At 48.2% G+C, this 23,595-nt stretch overlaps 1 protein-coding gene across 1 annotated transcript in view; it reads right to left on the reverse strand.

Moving 5' to 3' along the window:
- Nucleotides 1-23,595, reverse strand: part of PAICS (phosphoribosylaminoimidazole carboxylase and phosphoribosylaminoimidazolesuccinocarboxamide synthase) — a 321,486-nt gene that overhangs the window by 53,767 nt on the left and 244,124 nt on the right. The window contains exons 13-14 of the mRNA XM_078678871.1: nt 17,018-17,215; nt 15,774-15,952 (exon numbers count right to left, since the gene is read on the reverse strand). Of these exons, the coding sequence (XP_078534997.1) occupies nt 15,774-15,952; nt 17,018-17,215 (377 nt within the window). The remainder of the gene's footprint in view (nt 1-15,773; nt 15,953-17,017; nt 17,216-23,595) is intronic.

Genomic DNA, 23,595 nt, shown 5'->3' on the forward strand with positions numbered 1-23,595 from the left:
GCTTAACATTGCTATTTGGTATACACTTTAACTTAGTTTCCTTAGGATTGTTGTATAATACAGAATGAATTTTAGTAATGGCGCTAGTCTTCGTGAACAAGGTTCTTTACCTTGGAGTGGCCACATAGTTCAAGAACTGTGCGGTGGTGGAGAAATGTTATGTCTATGGGCATTTTTCTGTTTTGGAACGAGACTACAGTCCGAACTGAACATAACTACACCAAATTTGGAAGAACGCTAGATATTGGTCCAGAAAAAAAAGTGCTTGTGATTTGGTGTACACCTGTTCAGCACTTTGACGAATTAAAGTTTAAAACACGTATCTGGGGACACCAGTTCCTGCAGGGGACTCATGGATCCTACTAAAATTTGACTGGCTGTCAATACTTCCAACAAGGAAGTGTTGGCAGCCATCTTGGGACTCCGCTTGAAGCAGAGTCCCAGATATAAAGTAAAAAATAAAGGGGCAGGGTAGGGTAGGAATATCCTGACCGATATGGTGGGGTCCTCCCGCAGAAACCCCGCCACTTTATTGTTTTCACAACTCAATTTTATTCTTGAAAGCAGATACAGATACGACATTTTATGAAACGCCAGTAAAGGATAATGACAAGCAGCATGGATTTCAATATTTGCCATAATATACATCTGTCAGTATATAAAAAAAAAAAAAAAAAAAAAAACAAGAAGAAAGAATAAAATTGTAACAAACAATAGTGCCATAACAAAATCACTGGAAGCATCCAACGATCTAAGACGTGTTTATCGATGCTATTTAGTACACAAAGATTAGTTCTACATCCATAGCATAGCAAAATACCATTAAACCAACAATTTTTTGACATCAGAGGTAGAGGGAGGAGGATCTAAGTTTAGTCCCCTGTAGTCCGCCCACCGCTTTCATATCTTATAATGGGTCTGGGGGCACCCTCTCGCTGTAAAGACTGGGATCCCTAGTCCCATACAAAAGTAAAGTCCTTTCTTCCAGGACGCAACCAACGGCGGAGACTCACTCTTCCACATCCTAGCCATGCGAGGCCTAGAATCAGTAAGTGACACTTGGATCTATTGCCACCTATTCCCTCAGTGATATGAAGCATAAATCTAAGCATGGGTTGAATTTCCCAACCCAGAACCTTCGAAAGAAACGCTGCAACCCCCCCCCCCCCCTCTAAAGACACAACAAGGGCGTACACTGCCATATTGTGTTTTTTAGAAGTTTCCTTCAGTCGCCTCACATCGCAAGCATTCAGGGGACGCAATCAAGCCCACCCGCAGCAGCTTATAGCTGGTGAGGTACCCCCGATGCAGGTACTTGAATTGGATCAGCCCCAGGCGTGCAACCATTGCTGCGCCACGAGGAGATTCAAGTGCCTACACCCAATCATCTTCATCAAGGGGCCCCAGGTCCAGCTCCTGTATTTTATGTAGTGTGGCGGGGGTGTCGTTTATGAGCATATAGTAGATTTTCGTTATTTTGCGATTCCCCATAAAGACTTTGGCCTCAATTGGGTTAAATTCAGGTAACGTATCTTGTTACGCAGAGTATGGGGAGAGGGCATGTCTCAGTTGTAGATACTTGTAAAATTGCATGCGAGGTACATTCAATTCGGTCTATTTCTTGGAAGGACTTCAAGCTACCACCATGCATAACTACCCTTATCGAGTCATTGCCAATAGCCTCCCAAACCAGATAGCTGCATTACTTTGGACAGCTGGCCATTGTGCCATAATGGGGTTTCCCTAGTCAGTGTACCCCACCAAGCCCATTGCACGCAGTGCTAGTTTCCACACATCAAATACCGTCCTGGTAGCCGGCGGCAACGCCTTAAGTTGCGGGCTGGAATACACGGTCTGGTGTAGCGACACGGCCCCCATGCGCCAATGCTCCACTGCATACACTGGGTCCCTATGGATCTCCATACCACCAGTCGTTAAGGACCAATGTGTGAGGCTGAATGATAATCCTGAATTTCTGGGGTAGTAATTCCTCCACTATAAGTAAATAGACAACAGGTTCTCAGAGCGATTCGCGCTGCTCCTTCCTCCCAAAGGAAGCGAGCAAGGATCATGTTTAATTGCCGGAACCAGGTCAGCCATATGTAGCAAGTGTGGCTCTGGAGCGGATAGAGTAAGCGGGGCAGGGATACCATTTTGAAAATGGCAGATCTGCCAAGTAGGGAGCACGGGAGTCCACACGCAGACCTGGTCCGCCCTCTGCACCCACAGGGAGGCCAAATTCCTATTCCACGAAATAGACTGAGATGTAGATAGAAACACCCCCAGATATTTAAAGCTATCCAGAGATATAGTGACTGCTTGCAACCATGAGCCCAAATGAATATGCTACTTACCAGTATGCATCTGTTCTCGGCATGTAGGGCTGCTAACATTCATATCTTAGCATTAGATCGCCGCCTAGTGTTGGGCTCGGATGATTGCACATTGTTGTCCTGGAAGAGTCTTCGAAGTATCCTGAGATAGGTGGCTCCTCCCCTGGACTACAGTGCGCATGGGCATCGGCTCCATCCCCAGATTGTTTTTCGCCATTGTGGCAGAAGATGGAGTGAAAAGTGTAAAGGATGTCCATGCTAATGAATAAATACAATAGTATATCTGCAGCTGCGACAGGCACCGGGGAGGAGGGCGGGCGATATGAATGTTAGCAGCCCTACATGCCAAGAACAGATGCATACTGGTAAGTAGCATATTCAGTTCGAGGCATGTGGGCTGCTAAATTCATATCTTAGCATAGAATACATAGCAGTCCCTCCATCAGCGGCGGTTGCCCGTGCCAGCTGCAGAAACCTGAAAAAGTGTCTTGAGAACAGCCTGTCCTACAGCAGCTTGCTGCTTGGAATGCACATCAACACAGTAGTGTTTTGTAAAGGTGTGTGGTGTAACCCACGTGGCTGCTCTGCAAATATCCTCTAAAGGAATGTTCCCTAGGAAAGCCATGGATGCCCCCAGTTTGCGTGTGGAGTGCGCTCTGGGGGGTATTGTTAAAGTGCGCTTGGCTTTTTGATAACATATCTGGATGCATTTAACAATCCATCTGGCTATCCCTGCTTTGGAAATCGGGTTGCCTTTGTGTTGTGGTGCGAAGGCAACAAAGAGTTGTTTTGTCGTTCTAAAGGGTTGTGTTCTGTCTATGTAGTACATCAACGCCCTCCGTACATCTAAGGTATGGAGCATTCTTTCTGCCACCGTTTGCGGGTTTTGAAAGAATGCTGGTAAGTCAATAGTTTGGTTTAGATGAAACTGTGACACCACCTTCGGAAGGAATTTGGGGTTAGTGCGTAGCACTACCCTATTTGGATGGATTTGAATGAAGGGCTCTTGGATTGTGAGCGCCTGCAGCTCACTGACACGCCTCAGAGACGTAATAGCTACAAGGAAAGCTACTTTCCACGTAAGGAACTGGAGTTCACACGAGTGCAGTGGCTCAAATGGCGGTCCCATCAGTCTGGTGAGAACGACATTGAGGTTCCACACCGGAGCTGGCGGTGTTCTTGGGGGAATGACTCGTTTCAGACCTTCAAGGAAGGCTTTAATGGCAGGCACTCTGAAGACAGAGAGGTGCTGCCTGTTCTGGAGATAAGCCGCTATGGCGGATAGATGTATCCGAATGGAAGTGTACGCTAGATTGCACTTGTAAAGATGCAACAGATAGCAGATGATGTTGGGAATAGATGCATCTAGCGGGTTGATGTCATTGGCTGTACAGTAAACGACAAAACGCTTCCACTTTGCAGCATAGCATGCTCTAGTAGTTGGTTTCCTCGCCTCCTTGATGATGTGCATGCACTCCGGAGGTAGGTTAAGGTATCCAAACTCTAGGACTTCAGGAGCCAGATCGCCAGGTTGAGCTGTTGTGGATCTGGATGCTGAATGTCTCCATGGTTCTGCGTCAAAAGACTGGGCGTGAGGCGCAGTCTTTGATGCGGCACCACTGAGAGTTCGAGGAACGTGGTGTACCAAGCCTGGCGTGCCCACGTTGGAGCAACCAGGATGAGAGTCATCTCGTGCTGCCTTAGCTTTCTTGCGACCAGCGGTATTAGAGGGGCTGGCGGAAAAGCGTACGCAAATTTGCCTGACCAGTTCATCCATATCGCATTCCCCTGCGACTGTGGGTGAGGGAACCTGGCGGCAAAGAGTTGGCATTTTGCGTTCTCCTTTGTGGCAAACAGGTCTATCTCTGGATGACCCCACTGCTGGAAGTACGGGTGGAGAACAGATGGGTGTAACTCCCACTCGTGCATTTGATGGCTGTATCTGCTGAGCAGATCCGCCATCTGATTGTCCTTTCCTGGGAGGTGTTCTGCCATGAGGAAAATGTTCCTCTGAATGGCCCACTTCCACATGCTCTGAGCCAGATGAGACAGCTGTGGCGAGTGGGTGCCTCCCTGCTTTTGAATGTAGTACATCGCGGTCATGTTGTCCGTCCGGACTAGCACGACTTTGTTGCACAGATGTACAATGAAGGACTTGAGCGCCATGAAGATTGCCATCAGTTCCAGATAGTTGATGTGCATCTTTTGTTGCTGCGTCGTCCATAGTCCCTGCACTGTGTAAGTGAGCACATGAGCTCCCCATCCCTGGAGAGATGCGTCCGTTGTCAGGACAATCTGCGGCACAGGCTCTTGGAACAGTCGGCCCTTGCAAAGGTTGTGTGGAGTCCACCAATGCAGAGAGTCGTATGCCCGACTGGTAACCAACACTAGGTCTGTCAATTGCCCACGAGCCTGTGTCCACTGATTCGCTAAGCACTCCTGGAGCGGGCGCATATGTAGCCGTGCGTGAGGGACTATGAAGATGCAGGAGGCCATCATGCCTATCAACTGCATGAACACTCTCGCTGGAAGCGAGTGTTGTGGCCTGAACTTTTGGATCAGAGCCTGCATGCTGTCTATCCTGACTTGGTTTGGCTGAGCCATGGCAGTCAGGGTGTTGATCGTTGCACCTAGGAACTGCCGGACATGTGCCGGCTGAAGATGCGATTTTGGGTAGTTCAGGGAGAAACCCAGATCGTGAAGAAGGTGAATTGTAGTCGACATGTCTGCGGCGCACTGTTGCTCTGACTTGGCTTGCACGAGCCAGTCGTCTAGGTAGGGGTAGACATGGATGTTCTGCCTCCTGAGGTGCGCCGCCACTGTCGCTAGACACTTGGTGAACACCCTCGGGGCTGTTGTGACTCCGAAGGGTAGGACTTTGAACTGGTAGTGCCTGCCTTGAATAGTGAACCTGAGGTATTTCCTGTGTGACGGGTGTAGTGGAATGTGGAAATAAGCATCCTTGAGATCTAAGGTTGCTAAGAAGTCTCCCTGGTTTAGCAAGGGAAGAATCTGCTGCAGTGTAAGCATGTGGAAATGTTCTGATAGTATGTATAGGTTGAGGGGACGTAGATCTAGAATGGGCCTGAGAGATCCGTCCTTCTTTGGAATAAGGAAGTACAGGGAATATACCCCTGTGCCTTCCTCCCCCACCGGCACGAGCTCGATTGCTCCCTTTTGCAGCATCACCACTACTTCCTGCTGCAATAAGAGCAAGTGCTCTGCGGACATAGGCCGTTGCCTTGGCGGGATGTTGGGTGGAGTGGACTTCAACTCTAGGCAATAACCATACTGGACTAGTTGTCGCACCCACCTGTCTGTGGTGATGTTTCTCCAGACGGGCAGGAACTGCTGCAGTCTCCCCCCGACAGGTGTTAGGTGGTCGGGGGGCAGTGACAGAGAGTCACTGTTTGCTTGGAGTAGAGGTGCGGGAGCTGTTGTTTCCTCTGCCGCGACCTCTGTTGCTGTTATTCCTGTAACCTCCCTTGTTCTGTTTAGTGAACGAGGATTGTGCCCCACCTTTTGAGAACTGGGATTGGTGACCCATTTGTCCTCTGGTGACTCCACGTGCACCTGAGCGACGAAAATTGCTGCCACGAAACTGTTGTGACTGTAGGGCCCCCATAGACTTAGCAGTTTCTGTGTCTTTCTTTATTTTCTCTAGGGTGGTGTCAACATCCGGACCAAACAGACTATCGGGATTGACTGGCTGATTAAGAATTGTTGTCTGAATATCCGGTTTAAACCCTGAGATGCGGAGCCACGCTTGTCGTCTCAGCATAACGCTAGTGTTGATAGCTCTAGCAGCTGTGTCCGCAGCGTCAAGTGCACACTTGATGGCTGCGTTTGAGATTAGCTTTCCTTCCTCAATAAGCAGTTTGGTGCCCTCTTGGAACTGTGGAGGCAGGTGTTGTACAATCTGTTCTAGGGTGTCATAGTGCGCCCTATCGTAACGCGCCAAGAGTGCCTGTGTATTGGCGATGCGCCAAAAGTTTGATGCCTGTGCAGCTACTCTTTTGCCCCCTGCCTCTAGCACTTTGGATTCCTTATCCGGGGGAGGAGCTTCACCCGTAGTCTGGGAGTTGGCACGTTTCCTGGCATTGGCGACCACAAGAGAGTCCAGTGGCAATTGTCCCCGAATGTATGCGGGGTCTCCAGGAGCAGGTCTGTACTTTTTTTCAATGCGAGGGTTGACCACTCTCGCCCTCGTAGGCTCCTTAAATATGTCCCCAGCATGCTTGAGGACTCCTTTAAGCATAGGCAGTGTCTTTACTGTCCTTTCAGAGACTGAAAAAGTGTCGAAAAGGAAGTCTTCCTCAACAGGGTCGGCATGCATGTCCACATCGTGATTGGCTGCCGCCCTTTCGAGCAGTGCATGAAAACCTGCTGAATCCTCAGTCGGGGATGCCCGTGCATTAAAAGGCTGCGGGTCCTGCCCCGCACCTTGGGTGTTCTGGTCACCAGTGTCATCATATGAATCCGGTTGCACATCAGGTTCATTGATTGGGAAATTGTACTGCTCGTCTTCATCATACCCCTCACCCGCAGAGTGTTCTGGGGAGGGAGTAGGGCTCCGTCTCGGAGGAGGCTGGATTGGTTCCGTGAGGCCTGAGGCGTCAAGGGGCACGCTCTTCTTCTTTAGTGGGATGACATAGGGGTCCACTGGCTCTGAAGTGATTTTCCTCTTATAGAGGGTCAGTTTGCCTGTGTCAGCGTCGATGAAATGCTCCGAATCGTCCTCGGATTCGAGTACCTGACGTGGAAGTGGGCCAGTCGGTGAAGAAATCACCTGTTTCGGTGCCGATTTGGTTGAAAATGCTTTGGGCGCCTCCTTCGGCGGCAAAATAAAGAGAAGTTTCCCAGACGGCTTCTCTGGAGTGTCTTTTCGCGTCTGCGTTGATGGTATCGGAGCCGACGGGGCAAAGGCCTTCTCCCTGATTCTTTTCAGTGATTCGGCTATTGGGGACGGCACACTCACAGTTTGTGTCGGCGCTGACGAGGACGGTCTGATTTTCCCCTCGGATCCGACGTCCTTGTGCGCTTTGGGCGCGGATCCTGTCTTTACCGCCTCCGATTCCTGCGTTCGGGGCACAGACTTCTTTCCGTGTGCCTGCGTAGCCTCCTTGGAGCCGACTTTGGCGGGTTTTGACGGCGTCGTAGCCGCTGACCCGTGCCGACCATCTTTTTTGGAGGACCCCTCCTCTGGCGTCGGTTTCGATTTCGCAGCATCGGAATCGACGGACTTCTTCGACTTCTGCGGACCGGAGGTCGACGGAGTCGATGGGGTAGCGGGCACCGTCGCTTTCACCGGAACGGTAGCCATCTTAGGGACACTCGAGTCCTTAACTTTCGGTTTCGTTTTCGGGTCGGCCATTTTAGGTGTTGTCGATCCCGATGGTTTCGGTTTCGGTTTCGAAACAGTCAGCCCAGCAAGTAAGTCCGTGGCCGGGCCCGAAGGCGGGGCTGTGGCTTGCGGCAACGGGTCTTGGGTAAGGCCGACAGGCGATCCCGTGTCCCGGTCGGTATCCTCGTAACCTTCGGGGCAGAGCTCGTCCCCTGAGCTGTCTGCCGCGGCCCCATAAATCTCATCGTCGTCTCCTACCTCGTCGACGTATTCAAGGCCTTGACCCGCGACTCCGTCGTCGTCTCCCGGATCCACCTCGACCTCCGTCTCGGGTGGGGAGATTTGGAGATGATGACCCTGGTCCTCTTCGTCTTGGTCGCTGAAGATGTTCTCCGGATCCGGGGCCGCTTGTTTAGCTTCCATGCGCATCGCGCGCCGAAGCTTGAGAGTCTTCTTTGAGCGGAACTGTGCACACAACTTGCACTTGCCGTCGTCGTGGTCAGGCGAAAGGCATTTGTTACACACGGGGTGTAGATCGATGTGTGGGTACTTGGACCCACAGAGCGGGCAGTACTTAAACGGGCTCCGCTCCATGTCCGAAAAGGCTTGCAGTCGTGTCGCGATGAGAAGGCCTCAAAGTTCCGAGAGCGAAGAAAACTCCGCTTATTCCGGCTCCAAGAGACGGAAGACTCGAGACCGTGCGCAGACAATACCGACGCAAGAAAATCGAGGCCTTTTGGCCGCTAAAAGTTAGTTTTTCTTGGTTCCGACAGTAAGACGTCGAGACCACATCCGAACCCAATGGCGGAAAAAAACAATCTGGGGATGGAGCCGATGCCCATGCGCACTGTAGTCCAGGGGAGGAGCCACCTATCTCAGGATACTTCGAAGACTCTTCCAGGACAACAATGTGCAATCATCCGAGCCCAACACTAGGCGGCGATCTAATGCTAAGATATGAATTTAGCAGCCCACATGCCTCGAACCTATCTCTCCGACGCAGCGGCCACAAATAGGATTTGCTACTATTCATGTAGAGGCCAGAGGTCTCCCCGAATATCTCCATAACAGTCACATTCGGTCGGTTGAGGAAGAACAGAATGTCATCCACATAGAACGCGATGCGGTCAGACACCCCTCTCGACCACTCCAAGCCCCTGATCTGGGCATCCATCCTCACCCAAGCCGCCAATGGATCCATGGCCAAGGCAAACAAGTAGGGGGATAGGGGCAGCCCTGGTGAGTACCCCACAGGATAGCAAAGGTGCTCGAGATGGAATCTGGCCAGCCATGTTTTTAAAGCATTTTTTAAAAGTTTCACTACGGACTCACGGGTGCATCCACAGCAAAAAATAAAATTGCGGGCTTCTGCATGTCTTTTTTAGAACCCCGGGGTGATTCAAAGCTCAGTGGCATGAAGGAGGGGGCTCATTATGCCCCCTATTGGGCTTCTGCTGAGCCACAAGGAGCACCACCTTCGTGGGGCTGTAAACAAAAATGCTCAGGCCCCCTGTGGCAGAGATGTGAAAAGGGATGTGAACGGCCCACTTCCGCAGCTTCAGGAACCACCACTTACCTGGGGCTATTGACTAAAAGACCACCACCTCCCCAGGGCTTAATTACATTGGAGAGGGGAGTGGAGCCCTACATGACCCTCGGGACTGTCAACTCCCCAGGGCTGGCTCCAGGAATGTCCTGGGGTGCCCACCCTAGGACATTGCAGTTTGCTATGGCTTGGCAGGAGCACAGCTCCAGCCAAGCCATAACAAACTCCGTTCTGCTTTCAGCAAGCTAAAAAAGGAACATCTTGCTTGCTGAAAAACAAGCATAGTGTTTCACTGCCCACAGGCAAGCGAGTAGGGAAACAGACTTTGCTTTGGGAAACAGGGAGCAGTAGGTTACCAGCTCCCTGTATCTCAAAGCAATGTTGGCTCCCGCAGGAGGTGGGGAGCCGGGCGGGACCGTGGGGGCCTTCAGGCTCTCCCTGCGGTCCGCAAGGATTCAAAAGTGGGTGCCCTGGGTGGGACCAGGGTACCCACACTACAGGCTGAGCCCCCATTCTTAAAAGATAGAAGTAGAAAAATAAAAAGCCGGCAACTTGACTGACCATGTCATGAGTGATGTACTATGTGAGGTCATAAGTAGTGCATTGCAGGAGTGCGAGTTAGCTTAGCGAACTGCTGAATTTCACAGGTTTTGTACGAGTGAAGGCTGAGCCCAATTAGAACATATACATACAGGTAGTTATAGTTCAGATGTAGTTTCCATAGGAAGAGCGTTTCTCATTTGGCAATAACTGGCATTGTTTGACAAATGCTCATGAAATTTTCCAAACGAGTTTGAGGCTCACTTCAAATACTGTCTTGAAAACTGCAGGGTGATTCTGTCAAGCAGGGTAGAGAGAGAAAAAAAAAAAAAAAAAAAGGGACCGTGCAGATTAGAATTATTATTTTTCTCCCCCCAAGAGATTAAGTACGGTTTCCCGCTCTTCGTTGAATAAAGATTCAGGGTGGGCCCGGTCCTGGGGCAGTTTATGTAGTAATGCGGGACCACCACCTCCCTGGGGCTTTTACATCTTCATGTGAGGGCCTCACAGACCCCCCCCCCCCCCAGGGACCAACACCTCCCAGGGACCAAACCTACATGTAGATGGGAGGGGGGGGGGCAGCGTGACCCATCCTTGGAACCACCCCCTCTGCAGTGCAGACTTCTAGTCAAGGAGGGAGGAGGCCTGCGTACCCTCCACCCACTTCTCCTGGAGACGTACATGGCCCTGGGGACTGCTACCCCGCCAGGGCTGGCTCAAACAGTGTCTCGGGATTCCCACCCCTGTGACATTCCATAGCGCAATGGCATAGCGGGAACACCAATCCCACCATGCCATGGCAAACAGTGCTCCACTTTGAGCAAGCGAAAGCACGTCAGCCGCTCCTTGCGGCGTTCGATACTGTCAGCCATGCCCTGCTCCTGGAAAGACTGGATAACTTTGGGGTTAAAGGCGTGGCCTTTAATTGGCTGAAATCCTCTCTTTTGGGAAGGACACAGAGGATACAACTGGGGGATTTGACATCAGATGTGCGGACTTTAGAGTGTGGGGTGCCTCAGGGCTCCGCATTGTCCCCACTACTGTTCAATCTTTATCTTCAACCTCTGATTGCATCTCTGGCCAGTATGGGCTGCAGAGTTTTTAATTACGCTGATGATACTCAGCTTTTACTGAGTATCGATAACACTGAGGCGGCGCAGTCTCAAGCGCAGAATATCTTGAGGTACACGGTCGGGTGGATGACTGGAAATCTGCTGGAGATCAATCCGGATAAGACCGAGGTATTGGTAATTCCATCTACCACCTCACCTTGGAGCGATCTTTATTGGCCACAGGAGTTAGGTCCAACTCCGATGCCGAGCGCAAATGTAAAGAGCTTGGGGATTAAGCTGGATTGCGATTTGTCAATGGGCAGCCAAATCTCCTCTGTTGTTGGGAGCTGCACAAATATCAGGCAGTTACGTAAGCTAGCCCCCGTTCTTTCTCAGTCCATGTTGCGAACAATTGTAGCGGCGACCATTATCTCAAGATTAGATTATGGGAATGCCCTTTATTTAGGGCTCCCTAAAACTCAGACTAAGATTGCAGGTTGTGATGAACGACGCGGCGCGACTGATTTTTAGACTCCCCAGAAGGACCAAGGCCTCTCCCTTATTACTACAGAGCTTACATTGGCTCCCCATAAAAGAGAGGGTAGAGTTTAAGAGTCTATGCACGGCCCATAAGGCAATTTAAGGCCATGCACCTGCTTATCTCAGAGACCGTCTGGAAGTGTATAGCCCAAAAAGAACACTAAGATCTTCTGATTCTCAGTTGCTGATCTGCCCTCGGTACAAACTTGTAACCAAGGGAGAGAGAGCCTTCTCTGTGTTGGTCCCTCAGCTATGGAATAAGCTGCCCGAGGGGCTACGCAGAGGTGAATCTCCTGCGGTTTAGAAAGTCCTTAAAGACATTGCTGTTTGGAAAGGTCCTGGGTGCAATGTAGGCTGGCTGTTGCACTACCTCTGTGTATGTAGTTATTGTATGAATTTCATCTATTTCCGAGCACCTAGAGACCTGCAGGTGATTTGGCGCGATATAAATCCAACATAACAATAACAAAAGCAATGCAGTCTCCCGCAGGAGGTGGGGAGTAGGCCAGGACTGAAAGGGCGTTCAGGACCATTGGGGGGGCGGGAGAGCCTGAACATGTAAAACCACAGGCCAGGCCGATGAGGTCCCAGGTGCCAACATCAGCCCGGAAGTGGGGGCGTGCAGTCCCCTATATTTTGTTTAAAACTAAATTATACACACTTCTATGCAGGCCCATGGGGAGTGTGTCCCCACTGATAAAAAGGGCCCAGGGAAAGGGGGAGAGAAATGCAGCCCGCTCCCTAAACTTTTTTTTATTAAAACTCCAGCAAGTTGCCGGAGTCCGTGCCCCCTTCACCACCACTCTGCAAACGCGCCTCCTAGGGAAGTGGTGGTTGAAGAATGAAGTCCCCTATGATGTTAAGGGTCCAAGAACCCCTTCGGTTACCTCCAGTACCACCCAGACAGCAGGATTTGGGAGGACGTAGAGGCCACGTCCTCTTTATCCACCACTCTGCAAATATGCCTCCTGGTGTGCTGCGGGTGGGGAATTAATTCCACTGTACTCCTGAGGGCCTTAGAACTAAAGTAGACTTCTTCCCCCAACAAATAGTGCACCAAGAGCATTAGCATGGTGGTGGAGAAAGGGGATGTGGGCTCTGATAAACTCTCAATCCTGCTGTGTGGGACATACTGGGGGTAACTTGAGTGGTAGTTGCTGCCCCCCCCCCCCTTAAGGACGTCCTTGGGGGCAAACTACCTCTTAAGTTACCTCCAGTATGTCCCACCCACACAGCAGGATTGCCATGAGTTCTTCGGAGGCCACGCCCCCTATCTTCACCACTCTGCAGACGCAGCTCAAAGTGTACTGCTGGTTGAGTCCACTTAACTCCTGAGGGACCTTGGGGCCAAGAACCTGTCTTGGTATACCCTGCAAGTAATGCACAGCAGGATTCCGGAGAGCTGGTCAGAGGGCAAGCCCCCTTTCTCCACCACCACTCTAAATGTGACACCAAGTTCACAAAAGTACCATTAACAAAAACAAAAAAAAACACAAAAAGGTTACAGAGACATTCTAGTTAAAACGTTTCACTTTTACAAAAACCAGAGAGATTCACTTGTTATAGTGAGCCACCTATAACGTGCACCACTGCATTGCACTGCTTATGACGTCACATACTACATCACCTACAACATGGTCAGTGACATTGATGACATCTGAAATGACATTGATGACATCCACACACCCATATAACCATACACCCACTCCAACTACCATTATCAAACCAGTTCATACACACAAATATCCTTCCACGGCCACTCACTGGTTCATAGATCACTCATCCACTCACCCATACCACCACACACCAATACAGCCACTCACACTGCGTCAGTCACCCAGAGAGCTACTCACACTTACTCACTGATAATCACAGTCACTTACTCACCCGTACAGTTACACACAGATATGAACACCTGCTCACTCGCCTATACTGACAATCACAGACTCACCCATACAGCCACTAACATTCACTCGTCCAGTCACTCACATATACTGCCTTCCACATACCCAGTTACTCACCCATATTCTACTGACATCCAGTCACCCAGAGCCATACACACGTACTCACTAACCCATACGGCCACAGACTCACCCATCCATACAAGTCACACACGTCATTAACCACCCACCCCGAGACTCAGACACCCATACAGATACTCCGACAACTAATCACTCACTCATACAACCAATCACATGCCCACTCACACCAGACACTTAGACATTCACACAACCGGTCACTCACCCATACATTCACTACAACACCTAATTATTTACTTATACAGTCATGCAGCCAATGAATTACCCATACAAGCATTCAGGCACCCACTTAATCATCAATACACCTTGGTATGTAAACACACACACAATACTAACCAATGGCGAAAAAACATTCCTAGTTAGCAGCTCCACAATTGCAATCAGGCAACTATGCTGTCTGGTAGGCTTCAACCCAAAAAGAGTTAATTCAGATAGATTTTTCACAGACTGTATATGATCTCTCTGCCAAAGGGTAAAACAATCTTGTACAGAAGTGTTAGGGTCAAGCTCGCTGGAGGTTCCTTGAAAGCAGAAATGCTGCAAAAGTAGATGCTCCGCTAAGGGACACAATGGAATGTAACTACACTGACAACCTGCACCAAGCGCATAAACTTACAAATAAGGTCCACTGCTTAGGCCCTTACTGGACTGGAGTTGCAAATATATTTATCAGTGAACTACTTGAGACCAGTCACACTTATTAGGAACATGTACAACCTAAATGTACACCATCGTTACACTAGCATAACTATCTTGGTTAACCCTTCACTGGAAACGTCACAGACTGGACAACAAACGAGAACAAAATCATTTGCACCCCGGTACCATTTAAAAACACCACATTTAAGAAGCATTTAACTAATGGGACTCCCCTCTTGTTTTGTTTGCGTCAACCATCTGCTCGGCAGTTATCCCTACCTTTGACAAATAAGCCCGGTATTGCTTGAATGCTGCAAAGCAACTCAGTCCCACACAACAGACAGGGCCAAAATACTTTTCTAATAATTAGTTAACGCTCTCACTTAACCCTCCAATAAAGCATTTTATAAGCCATTCTTTATTGATACAGCCTTAACTTGTGCCTGCTGCGGCTAATCAGTTACTACGCCACCATAACCAACAGAGCACATGATAAGCATTCCAAGAAGCTAAACATCTTGAAGGACAGCAACTTGTTTGTTTCCAGACTCATCCGTGCATGAAGACTTGTGGTACACAGAAACCGCTTACATCAAGAAGCCATGGTCTGGCACCCAAGACTCACAGTTTGCCTGTGTGTTTAGCCAGTCTTACTTCCAATACTCAAATAACGTGAGGAATATTTTGTGTGCCGTTCATACAATCAACTGTTGTTTTTGCATTTGTCACCCCGAGTGGGATGGGTATGCTCAGACGTGAGTCCCATGCTCTCCACACCACTGGAGTGAAGCTTGATTCCAGTCCAGGAAAGACATGGCTTGGCAGTTCGGGCTGGACTGTTCCCATGAGGCACAGGGTCAAGACTGATTTGCATATGGCCATGTCTGAACTGGGGTGGTGTGGAGTGCAAAAAAACGATGGATTTAGGCCCTGATCTCTGTACTGGGGTGAATGTATGACATTGTTCCGCATTCTGTCCATCAACTGTTGTTTTTGCGTTCATACAATCAACAGCGGATATTCTGGGGCCAAGGTATTAAAGGATTGCACTATAAAGACCAATAAAGTGGCGCTTCCAATTAAGGTTCAGCTCCACTCTAGAGGCCAGAATTGACAGCCAACTCCTTAACAGAGATTTATTGGTTAAACTTGGTGATCAAGTTCATAAAAATGATCAATCAATTAATGTGCTTCCTTACATCTGGCTTACAATATATTTTAGCCCGCGCTTATGGTCACCTACAAGTAACGTAGAGAACATTATGAAGCAGGGAAACAGGGTAGCTTCAAAACCTTGCATTTTACAATTAGGTTTCATTAAAGCACTTTATGTAATCTTGCCAGTACTACAGTGAGATGGTTTCAACGTCTCGCTGCCCGCGTGCCAAATAATGAAAATGCAACATTCCTATTCTGCCAGATGCAGAAGACAAGAACACATTACTGTTCAGTTTTATTTAATCGTGGGCAAGCCCGATCTTCTTGGCCAGAAGCAAGAACACACTCGCGTACATTTTGTCCAGCATGCCTCGGGCAGGCAATCACGAGGCAGCTAAATTCCTCCAACTGATTTCGCAATTGCAAGGATTCGTTTTGACAAACATTTGGAGAGGCAGTCTGCTTGACGAGGGATAAGCGAATAGCGAGGAGACAATGAGATCATACTATTCAAAACTAACGCGAGCATGCACTGCTGCCAAATCGGAGGGTTAAATGGGTCCAAGCATGCAGTCGCAGTACCTTGAAAAATGTCTCAATTTTAGGCGGGTAGAACTTGTATCCTTCCTTCACACCAGGATTCCTCTTCAGAAAAGAGCCAGTCGCAATTCTTCTGCACACCCATTCAATTGGGATCATTTCACAATGGGCCGCAATGAATGCAGTGTCACTGTGCTGCCGCACAAAGGCACTCTTGATACCTGCAAAGAAACAAACTTATTTTGGATTCATGCAAGTTGTGAGAAAATACAGAAGTAACAGCTAAATGCCAGGTGTGCAGACTGGCAGAAAGACCTACACAACTAAAGAGACAGCTTGCCAGAAATCGGAAGGAGAAGCATGCAACCTTAAATCCTCCTAAACACTATGTATTCCGATTCTTAAATGACACAAAATAAAAGTCGGGAAATGCCAAACTAACCAAACCGTAAGTGCGAGTGAGTTGGTAAGAAGTTAACTGAACTGCCTTCATCTGTGCCCATTATCATTACAGTCTTCTAGGTTATATAAAAAGTGATAGCACTTTCAGACCTGGAAATACACATGCACCTTAAGCAGACAATATTAGTGTTGAGATATTAGTACATCGGTTGTATTTTTGGGCAACATTTCTTTAAAGAATCAAAGTAAGCAATCTGCTTCTGGTATGAAACTGCTGCATACTATAAGTGCAACGGGAAGAGTCGCCTTTTCACTGAAAAGGTGCTTGCCATTGAAGAGTACGCGCCTCATCACCAGAAAAGACTGTAGAACGCATCCAGGCACCACAGCATGAAGCGACAGCAGTGCTTAAGGACTGGCCCACAGTAGAATCTGTAGAATCCAAGCTGCAGTTCAGGACTCGCTTGGAAGCATCCAAGCTATTGCTAATCCAGTCGGAAAATGTCAACTCAAGTGTTCCAGAAGATTTGCAAGCACCAGTTCCACAACACCTCTGAGAAATAGGAGGACTGCACACAAACGTGCGACACTTATTGCCCGGTAACACTATCGGACCCCCTGAGTTAATGGTCAAACACAATTTTTCTTAACAGAAACAGTCTTCATCTATTTTTTTTTTTTATTTTTTTTTTAAGTTAAGTGTTTTTCTCCTTCACCATTTTTTAGCGTCACTAACAATCCGGAAAAGGAAACCAAAAGTACATACAACATTTCAAACAGCATCCATATAAAATAACCTGCACAATATTAGATTGTTTTGGCTTTAGTCTTGCTTGGAATAAAACAAAGCAAACAAGAGATGCAAGCAACAGAGCAGCACTTACCAGCCTCCTGGAGCAGCTTGAATATGCAGCTCGTAGTCTTATTGGAGATTACGGCTTTTCCTTCCAGTTGGTCTTTTTTAGCCGCATTCCCCGCCGTGATTTGGTCCTTGGACTGCATCAACACATAGCCTGGTAGCTCGGGCAGTTCATACACCTCCTTAGTCTTTCCTTCATTCAGTTTCTTACCAAGCTTCAACTCTGCACAAAGAAAAAACAAATGGCACTTCTAAATTGGTGTTTCGGTTATTAATTAAAAGGAAAAAAAAAATTCAGCACAACCTTCTTATCTTATAAGCCTGCCAGAGCACTGAACAACCTACTTAAGGTAATGAAACGAGCATGAAAATAACAAAAGAAAAACGGAGCTTACTTAAAGTGAAAATATATGCGTATTACAGACTTCAAGTCCCACAATGCTTCAGATGGACTGTGCACTTAGCTAACGCCCACTGAGGGGCTTGAAATGAATAAAAGGAACTGCAAACAAAATAATGCGTGCATCCATTTTCTTTTGTGCAGCCCAAGAAGGGGCGTGAAAGCCCTGAAACGCGTCGGCAACTTTTAAAGAAATGTGAAGTGTAAAGGCATGCTATGAATCCAAGCCGGACGGCAGAATGGTTGTCGAGTGATCTCGGAATGCTTCAGGGCAATTTGGTGGAATATATATATATATATATATATACACATACACACACACACACACACACACACACACACACACACATATACACACACACATACAGGAGCTTAACCTTATAGAGATGGTCAGTCTTTACACCTACTTTATTACACAGACCTTCGAACAATCCCACAGTTCTTCTTAAACCTCATCTGCATATCTACAACAGCAGTCTGTCTTTATTTTAGGTATAAAGCCTCTGGAACAAACTTCTCACTTTAGAAAAGCAAGGCCTCCAGAAACCAAAGAGTTAACTTCTAACCCACATTGAAAATGCCTGGTAGAAGTCTTGCAAGTGTAACAATATACATAGTGTATCCGGAGTTAAGTCCCCTTTAGCTACCGGCATGTTTCGATTAGCGCACTTCAGCCTAGGGTGCAACACAAAAATAGGGCCTACCTGCACAATGAGAAAAGGAGCCGCAATATAGATACAGATATGAATTGCCTTTGGCCTGAATAGTGGCGTTCGTAAAGGGTTAAGGGCTCGTGAAGGGTCAGCCCGCACTTGCCACAGGGGCTGGTGTTATGACCCCACTTTAGTTACTGACCAAGACCGGTAAATCAGATGTTGGATCAATGGAAAGGAGTATTCATCCATCATGTTGTATCCGTTAAATTCATCATTATGCTTCCTAGGCATGGCTTTCATGGCGGTGTTTGCTACCAGGAATACATACAGTAGCTGGCAACACGCCATTTCGTAAAGTAAGAAGGCCCCACTACAGTGCCATTTCAGTTCACTATGAAAAATTAAATGGTTTGTCTGAACAGGTTTATTCTGCATTACGGCAGAGGAGGCCTAGTAGTCTATTTCTATACTTCAACCCAGATCCTAGCACTTCCATCCCAAATGCATGTTGTGCATATTTATGTGGCCTGCATGGTACATTTATTGTGTGCATGATTAAGTCCGAGGCCTGAGGGCTCCATTCTGATACTCCCGATGCGCCTTTGTGCACTAGATTGAGAGGAGGTGGTTTTAACTAGACAGTGGGAGTATATTGCTGGAATGAGGAGTCTTTGCTACTAGAGTGGGACAATAATGCTTCTTTAGCGGTTTGATTAGGCAGTTTGCTGAGAGGGGCTGCTGACTAGTCTCTGTAGACATTTGGTAAAGATTCGGAGTGAAGAGTGGGATTGGAGTCTACGCTGTTGCTCACACCTCTATTTGCTGTAGGGGATCCAGGCTAGAGACTACCTTAGTGTGAGGTACATCAGTCTACACAAAGGCTATGTCCGGAGAACAGCCTGGAAAGGATATCTGAAAGAAGAACGGGTGCGAACCAGTTCAGAGGGTTTAAACAGCGGATCCACATCTACAGTCTCCTTTGACTGTATAAAAGTGGGACCCAACTTGTTATTCCAAGTTCTATGAAACCAAGGAGGGAAGTGCTCCTCAAGTATTTAACGGACTGTTGCGCATTCACTGCGATGTCTGCCTGGGAGGTAGAGATCATCTCAGTCTTGCTTTGCTGGAGGGGGCTGTTCATCTATCCCGAAACACCTATAAGCCCCCATGCCTGCTCAGAGAATGAAGAAGTCTGCCAATTGTGACTGATCTCTGACCCCGACCTAAATAAGTTCAGCCACTGAAACTAAGTGTGCGCCACTGTGACTCAAAGAACTCCAACTGTCCTGTGCTGCTGCAATAGTCCAAATTGTGGTTGCCCTCAGTTGCTACACATCTGAAGACTGACGCTTGCCCATGTGTAGCTTGGCCCAAAGAGACAGAGGACCAGTCTGAAGCACCTTCACCTGAGGAGTCTAGTCCCCTGTAGCCAGGCCGGTGTGAAATTTAGCACTCAGAAGACTCCCAAGGAAAATGCTTTTGGTCGCTTAAATAACGACTGCTGCCGGCACCTGAACTCGATCCGATTACCCCCATATGGCAGAGGAGGCTCGGAGCGGTCGTAGAGTCCTTGAATCACCAGCAAACGGATTCAATCGTCCCGAGAAGACTGAACGGTGGGGCCACACGTCTACACAGCACGGCCTCAAGACCGGCCTGGAGTGCGACCCGGAGGCCGTGAAGACTGCGACCATGGGACTTTCGGCCGCGACGCGAGCTGGCACTGGAGTGAGTGCGTGAGGCTGGCACCACCCAGAAGCCCCGCAGTGATAGGGACTGCGGGAGAGCCTGGGAGGCAGCGATCCAGCTGCGTACATTGCGCTGTCAGGGGGTGGGGCGTGCCACACTTGGGCCTGCCAACGGAAGCCACACTCTAGTTTGCCGAAGCTGGAACACAGCGCCAAACAAACATTAAAGAAAACTGTGCAAAGTGCCTTAGTGTGCTGGTAGGGACATACTGTACGGCTGCAATTTTACAGGTGCCAGGAACCACAGGGGACTGGATTTACAACGGCTCCCATCCTCTTGATTTAGCCCTGGAAAGAGCACTGGTAGACCAGATTGGCACAACATCACAGGAATACCATAAGATCGTGGTGCCCGGCCCAGACTTTGTACACCTTGGTTGTTCCATTGTCTGCTGCGCATTACCACTATACAGGATCACTTCTCAACCAGTTGCTCTTGGGTGTACTTGTGAGGTCATACTAACTTTGGCGCTAGATGGAATCTTGGCCCACCTGCTCCTCCAGTTACACTGCTAACACTCGCATTGTGTGTTTTACCTCCAAAGTTAGTCTGAACAGCCTTGCCTTAAATACTTCGATGCAGTGATTTGGTCGCGTCTAGAGGGAGGGGGAACATGCCAGAATTATTAGCAAACACAAGGGCTGTTGCCACGGAATGATTTAGAGTTTAAAGTCAGTACAACAACTGTAGGTGTGCAGAGACCGTTAAAACAAGCATTAGCATATATAAATGTTTAGCCATGCAACAGTCGGTGTTGATGCACCAAGTATATTCTGCTGCATGACCAATGGACTGCATGCTGTGTGCAGACGAGAAATTTCCTTTAACAGCCGGCATAAATTGATACACTTTATTTTACAGAGGCTATATTACTCCAGAGAAAACTCATAAGATAGACCCAGACAGACCCCACTTTTGTTTGAAATGCAGGGCTATGCACGCAGACTTTGCGCATCTCACGTGGAGTTGTGGTCAAATGAAAACATTCTGGGAAGGAATATTTTGAACATTGGGAAACATGGGGGAAATGGACATTACACCTACGCCGGTGGCCACACTGATGGGCTATGTGGCTAACTTTTCGAAAGGGATCCGTACATTTATTGCAATGGTGTTATTATTGGCCAACAGAGATTGCAATAAAATGTGTTGGGGGGGCGGGGAAGACGGCACCAACATTAAAGAGTTGGTTAAATAGCCTAACATATTGAAATACTAACAGCGAACTGTACTGCAGCACCTTGCCCAGGACGTCCTATCCAAAGGACATTAAGGGCCCTCTAAAGAGCTACGTAGCTGCCTCACATTCCTTCGCTACTTCACAACAGGGATTGTCCCAACGGGAGTGGGCTGATCGAGATGTTCATCCTATGTTCGGTAACGCCAACAATCAATGACACTCGAGACAAGAAGGTCCTTTGCAGGATCTGATGCAGTCTGTAAGAAGTGCTCAGTTGGGCGGGATAGTATGTCAGGGAAGAACTGCTCATTTTATTGCAATGGTTGTCAAGCATGTGAGATAGTGGTGATGTACTTTCCAAATGGTGTTATGTATTAAGCAATGTGTATTAACATAATCAATGTTACACTTGAGAAACTGGTAAATAAAGTTAAAAATAAAATTAGCACTCAGAAGCTTACCCAAGTGCGGCTGTGACCAGATACACCAATGTGGGTCAATGCTGCTCCAGGTTACTTATTTTCATGACTTAGGGCTCACTCAAACTCCCACTATCAATCTTCAGGCATAACCTTGCCACAGCTGGAAGCCAAATAAGAACAATGGGCTCACCCTCCCAAAAGCAGACGGGCTGTGAGCGGCCATTGGCTGGCTTCGGTCTCACACCTTGTTGACTTCAGAACTTCCTGACGAGAGAATGACTGCATAAACTGATCGCGTTAACAATTCACAAGGGGGGGTTATCTGCACTGAAGCCTACATAAACGTAATTGCTACTATTCCTGCAAAGGAGAACTGCCAAGACCAGCAGTGAGGACCCGGGGTGATGAACTGGATAGCCGATACTGCGCCCCCCAGTTCAGTAAATGGTACAATGCCTTACTGCAAGTGTAGTATTAGACTTGGTGTGTATTACAGTAGTTTTCAAAAATAAAACATTGGGTGGAGCAATTAGTTATTGCGATTGTTAGACCTGGCACCATTGGCTTGGGTCTCCCTTCCATTTTTGCTGTTGCCTCATGTATTTTTGCTGGTGTTGTATGCTTTGAGCACTGTGCCACTGCTATCCAATACCACAGTGCAAGTGCTCCCTATTGTAAAATTGATGTATGAATTAGTGATTCCATGTTTGGCTATTTTGGGTTACTTGTCAGACCTTAGTCTAGTGCACTGAGTGTGCCAGGGCGTGTAATTCAAATGCTGCTGGTGGGCCTGCAGAACTGGTTGTGCCACACACAGAAGCAGCCTTGTAAAATGTGTCTACGGTCTGCCATTGCAGAGCCTGCGTGCAGTCTGGGAGAGTCATGCTGACTGGGCAAGTGCACCCACTTGCCAGTCCCTAAACCTTCCCTTTTCTTCATATCAGTCACCCCTATGGTAGGCCCAAGGGCAGGGTGCATTGTAAGAATAAGATAGGACAAGCCCTGGTGTGTGTGTGACATGTCCTAATAGTGAATTACAGCCATTTTCGTTTTTCACTATTGCAAGGCTACCTGTTCTCCATAGGCCAGAATGGGCTGTTAGAATGGTTACATTTTATAATCCTAACTGTCTCAGAACATGGTGGAAATTAGAGATTAGTATGCCTGAACTCAGAATAATAAAATACATCTTTTAGGAAAGTTTATTTTAATATTCCGTGTTTGCAAATACCACATTTAGAAAGTAGGTATTTGCGTGTCTAACCATTCAAACCTGCCTCTGCTAAGTCGTGTATTCCTATATCTGTTTTTTTTTTTTTTTTTTTAGAGTGACAGGGCTGGGGAATTCCAGGAGACAGGCTGAGCCACCCAGTGGTGACTAGAGAGATCTGCATCTATTTGTGAGGGAGGAGTTGCCCCTGAACCTTGAATAGGGCTGTGCTGCCTGCCTCAATGCTGGCTCCACCTCCTGTGGGGCGTCTGATGTTTCTGCCCTGCACTGTGAAAGGAAAGGAGAAGTCTAGTAAACAGAGTGGTTCAGAACTAGTTTGGACTGGGCAAAAGCCCCTCTCCCTTCAGAGAACAAAGGATTTTGGGGTACAAGTATTGGGACCCTGATCCCATGAAATTAGATCACTTTGGACTACAAGAAGAAACCTTTACTGAGGAGAGGAACCTGAAGAAACAGAGGAGAGACTATTCCCAAGCTGAAGTGCTGCTTGGGGGATTGGCATGCAGTGGTTGCCTTACTGCCAAAGGAAGGAGAAAGGAACTTTGTGTACTTTGCTTTCAACTTGTGAAGGATCTCCAAGGGCTTGGAAAAGAGCTTGCCTCCTGCTGAAGTCTCGGACAACAGACTTCACCCCCCAGAGTTCTTTTGAAAGTACCTGCTGTTGTTTTGGGCCTTCTGAGGAACTGCGTGTCGCAAGGAGCTGGAAGCGTGCCACAACGAAGAGGAAGCGTGCTGCTGCAACTCCGAAGGAGGGTGTCACCGCTGGAGCCATCGCACTGCACCGCATCAGGAGAAGAATCTCGCAACAAAGTTCGAGCGCGTCGCCATCACTGTGCCTGCCGTCGCAACTTCGAAGGAGGGTGTCGCCGCTGGAAGTGTCGCATTGCACCGCATCGACCAAGAGCACCTTGCATCCCTGAGAACCGCGCCGCCGGATCGGATGTTGCCGCTGTAGTTGTTGCATC

The sequence above is a fragment of the Lissotriton helveticus genome, chromosome 2_2 (assembly GCF_964261635.1).
Source record: "Lissotriton helveticus chromosome 2_2, aLisHel1.1, whole genome shotgun sequence".
Lineage (NCBI taxonomy): Eukaryota > Metazoa > Chordata > Amphibia > Caudata > Salamandridae > Lissotriton > Lissotriton helveticus.